General features: G+C 41.6%; 1 protein-coding gene across 1 annotated transcript; it reads left to right on the forward strand.

The window, feature by feature from the left end:
• Positions 1 to 263: 263 nt before the first annotated feature.
• On the forward strand, positions 264 to 711 carry LOC118634628 (60S ribosomal protein L32-like). The gene has a single exon (XM_036269303.1). It carries the CDS (start codon positions 264 to 266, stop codon positions 669 to 671), a length of 408 nt encoding a protein of 135 aa, XP_036125196.1. The 3' UTR covers positions 672 to 711.
• The last annotated feature ends 3,363 nt before the right edge of the window (positions 712 to 4,074 follow it).

Consider the following 4,074-nt stretch of genomic DNA (forward strand, 5'->3'; position numbering starts at 1 on the left):
TCATTCTTTTTTATTGCTATGTAAATTGATTTGATGACGAATGGGTTTTGTGGGTATTTTGTTGATACCCTTTACTATAATACCAACAAAATACTGCTAACATCCAATTTAGTAGTAAAATATTGAACACTTTTCTTATGAGTTTGAGAGCAAAACAAAAATGTCCACTATCACCACTTATATTCAACACTTTACCAGAGGTCCTAGCCAATGCAATAAGTCAAGAAAAATAAATAGGAGGCAGCAATCTTCTACTCGGCACCATGGCTGCTCTCAGACCCCTTGTGAAACCCAAGATTGTCAAAAAGAGGACCAAGAAGTTCATCCGGCACCAGTCAGACCGATATGTCAAAATTAAGCAGAACTGGCCAAAACCTAGAGATATTAACAATAGGGTGTGCAGAAGATTCAAGGGCCAGATCTTGATGCCCAACATTGGTTATGGGAGCAACAAGAAAACAAAACACATGCTGCCCAGTGGCTTTCGTAAGTTTCTGGTCCACAACGTCAAGGAGCTTGAAGTGCTGCTGATATGCAACAAATCTTACTGTGCTGAGATTGCTCACAACGTCTCCTCAAAGAACCGCAAAGCCATTGGGGAAAGAGCAGCCCAGCTGGCCATCAGAGTCACCAATCCCAATGCCAGGCTGCACAGCGAAGAAAATGAATAGACAGATTGTGTACACATTGTATTTGTGTTAATAAAACCATAAAATTCTACCAAAAAAAAAAAAAAGAGAAACAAAGAAAAATAAATAGGAGAAGACTGGAAAGGAAGCCATATGCTATCATTTTTCACAGATGACATGATTACATATGTAATAAAACCAAATAATCCATTACTGGAATTAACAAGTGAATTTAGCAAAGTCACTAGCTACAAGGTCAGTATAAAACATCAATCTTATTTCTCTGTGTTAGCAACATTGAAAAATAAGATTTTAAAAATACCACTTACCAATAATGTGTGTGTCTATATGTGTATCTGTGTGTGGGTATGAGAGAGGGAGGGGAATAATAAAGCAAATGTAACAAAATAGTAACATTTAGGGAATCTGGAAAAAGGGTACATAGAATTCTTTGTACTAATATTGCAACATTTTTTTAGGTCTGAAATTATTTTAAAGTAAAAAGTTTTGAAATATCACTAACAATAGTATAAAAACATCATTTAGTTTGGCTAGTGTGGCTTAGTGGTTGAGCGTCAACCCATGCACCAAGAGGTCACCGGTTCGATTCCTGGTCAGGGCACATGCCCAGGTTGTGGGCCTGATCCCCAGTGGGGGGCATGCAGGAGGCGGCCAATCAATGTTCTCTTTCATCGATGTTTCTACCTCTCTCTCCCTCTCACTTCCTCTCTCTCTAAAATCAATAAAGGAAAAAATAAATAAAAATAAAAGCATCATTTATCTGGAATAAATACCCAGAGTGGGATTGCTGGGTCGTGGAGAGTGGAGGGACTGGTGAGAGCAGACGCACCTCACACGTGCCCAACACCTACACCTCAGAAGGAAAGGAGACCTGTGGTGGCCTTGGAGGAGGAGGGAAATTTGAAACTGAATACAAGATTGAAGTTTTTAAATGGATAAAACTTATGTTACAGTGTTAATATTAAGACTTAAGAATAAACGAGACTGTTGTTTTTTTCTGCTGGCTTTATTGAGGTACAAACAAAAATTTATTGACAAATAAAAATGTATATATTTAAAGTGTACAAAAGACTGTTTTAATAAATACAAATAACCATGTTATGCGGACAGACTGAGAAGTCCTTCAGGCTGTTCATCAGCAGGAGCTTGCCTGCAGAAAGGGGCTGAGTAGCACCACGGGCAGCAAATATCAAAAAAGTGATACCGTACTTTGTTAAACAGTGAGTTGCAATTCCTCAAGTAAAGCAGCTCTGTTGGAACTTTTTCTGATGTGCATATGTGCATTGTTCTGGGGAGAGGGTTATGCTTTCAACACATTCTTAAAGGGCTCCTGGATGCAGAGAAGATTCAAGAGCATCAGGGCCCCATCAGTCTGGCTACCAACCACCCAGACCTTTACCTCAAACTACCCAGACCCTTTCCCGTGACACTTTCTTAGTATCCTGTGTTCAGTAGACATCTTCCCACCACTGTGTGACCGTGGGCAAGTTAAGCCACTCTGTTCCCAAAGTTCTTCATCTATAAATAAGGATAACAACTCCATCCACCTCACTGGGCCTATGAGCGTCACGTGAGTAAATGTATGGGAAGTGCTTAGAACAGCAGCTGGTACATGGAAAGCACTGTATAAGGGATGGTTGTTATTACTAATATTTTTACTAATGTTACTTCCTGGACCCCTGGGGTAACCTAGAGAATGTCTGCATAGATGTCTGGCTCCCTTGTTAAGTGACATAGCTAAGTGATACCCGTTTCTGAGATGTGTTTTTTCTAGAGCAAAGTCAAGACTTAGAGCCAAGAACAGAGAAAGGAACTTAGCCAAAGAGCTGAGTCACTGTAGTCACCCAGACAGGGAAAACCCCATGGCTGCCATGCTCAGAATTAAACTGGGCATCTCAGAATTCACCAGCTCAATTACTGGGGGATTTGGAGAGCTCTCTTCCTGTCCTTTGACAGGACATTGGCTTAATGTCCCTCCAGGAGGGGGACAGCCCCAGTCCCCTGCCTCCCAGTGCCAACTCATGCCTTTCACTGGTCATGAACCTGAGTCCTAGAGAGAAGACTGTCACTCATCATTCCTGCCCTTCGCCTGGCACCCTGGAAGGAACCCGTGTCTTCCAAAGGGCACACGGCTATAAAGAACCCATCACTGACCTGTCCCCAAGTAGAAATGATCTCATCAAGAGGGCTGGAATCACAAGATAGAATGTCTGCTTTTTAAATTTTTTTATTTTAAGTTAAAGTTGACATATAATATTATATTAGTTTCAAGTGTACAACATAGTGACTAGACGTTTATATACCTCATGAAGTGGTCACCATGATCATTCTAGTACCCATCTGATACCATAAATAGTTATTACAGTTTTATTGATCATATGCACTATGCTGAACATTACATACCTGTTATTTACTCTATAACTGGCAGTTTTTACTTCTTCACCCCCTTCACCTTTTTCACTCATTCCCCCAACCCCCTAGCTTAATTCTGTATCTACTCCCTCATGAGAAGTGTGGGTTATCGACCCAGAGAAGTGGGAAGCGCCCCAAGGAATGGCCTACTGGAGAGAGAGGGGTCAGTCTGGTACTAAACGCTTGAACTTGCAATGCAGATATTTGCAGCTGTTTGCAAAATAACCAAATGAGAGGAGGCAGAAAAAAATTAGCTCATTGACTCTCCGGTAAGTTGTACGAGAAAAGCTACCTTTGTATACAAAGTCAAATATTGGACCTGGGCCAGTTTGTCTGTGGTTGGACACCCTGGGCCAGCATATTTGCGCTTGGGTAGGGACCACTCTTACTACCGATGCCAGGACTGGCTTTCTTCCACATCTCAGGAAGTCCACACTCAAAGTGGAAATGCCAAAATGTGTCCACTGGGTATTTCCAACAGCTGAAGCTCCTGCTCCGTCTGTGAAGTCAGTGCTATTTTGTATGTCTCCTTTGGCCAAGACTCTCCTGTCTATTTTGCTTTCTCTTTTGACAGCATCACATGGGGTAAATACAGTATTGAGCAACCCACGGAAAAAGAAGGCACAAGGATTTCTGGGGGTTTGTGAAAACTGGCTTGTCTGCATTACTACCTGTATCAGCTGTGTCTCTAACATGCATCTTTCTGGATGTCAACTCATGAGCAAACACCTCGCACCCTTGAACCAAAGTTATAAATAAAAGTGACGCGGATCTGGCATTGATGCGGGGGCTTAATTGAGTTGATGGCTCTCCTTGGAAGAACCATCATGATCTGCACATTCATGGTTTCATGATAAGACCTAAACCATTTTTGCTACTGCCAAACAACAGTGAAAGTCACCTCTGAGCAAGTTATTTCAAGCCCCTCACATGAAGATGGACAAAAATCTAATTTTCCAGTGATGTAATGCCAGGTGAAGGTTTGTTCCTACAAACAAAATCAAAGGTGGCT

This window comes from Molossus molossus, unplaced genomic scaffold (assembly GCF_014108415.1).
Source record: "Molossus molossus isolate mMolMol1 unplaced genomic scaffold, mMolMol1.p scaffold_m16_p_19, whole genome shotgun sequence".
Classification (NCBI taxonomy): Eukaryota; Metazoa; Chordata; class Mammalia; order Chiroptera; family Molossidae; genus Molossus; species Molossus molossus.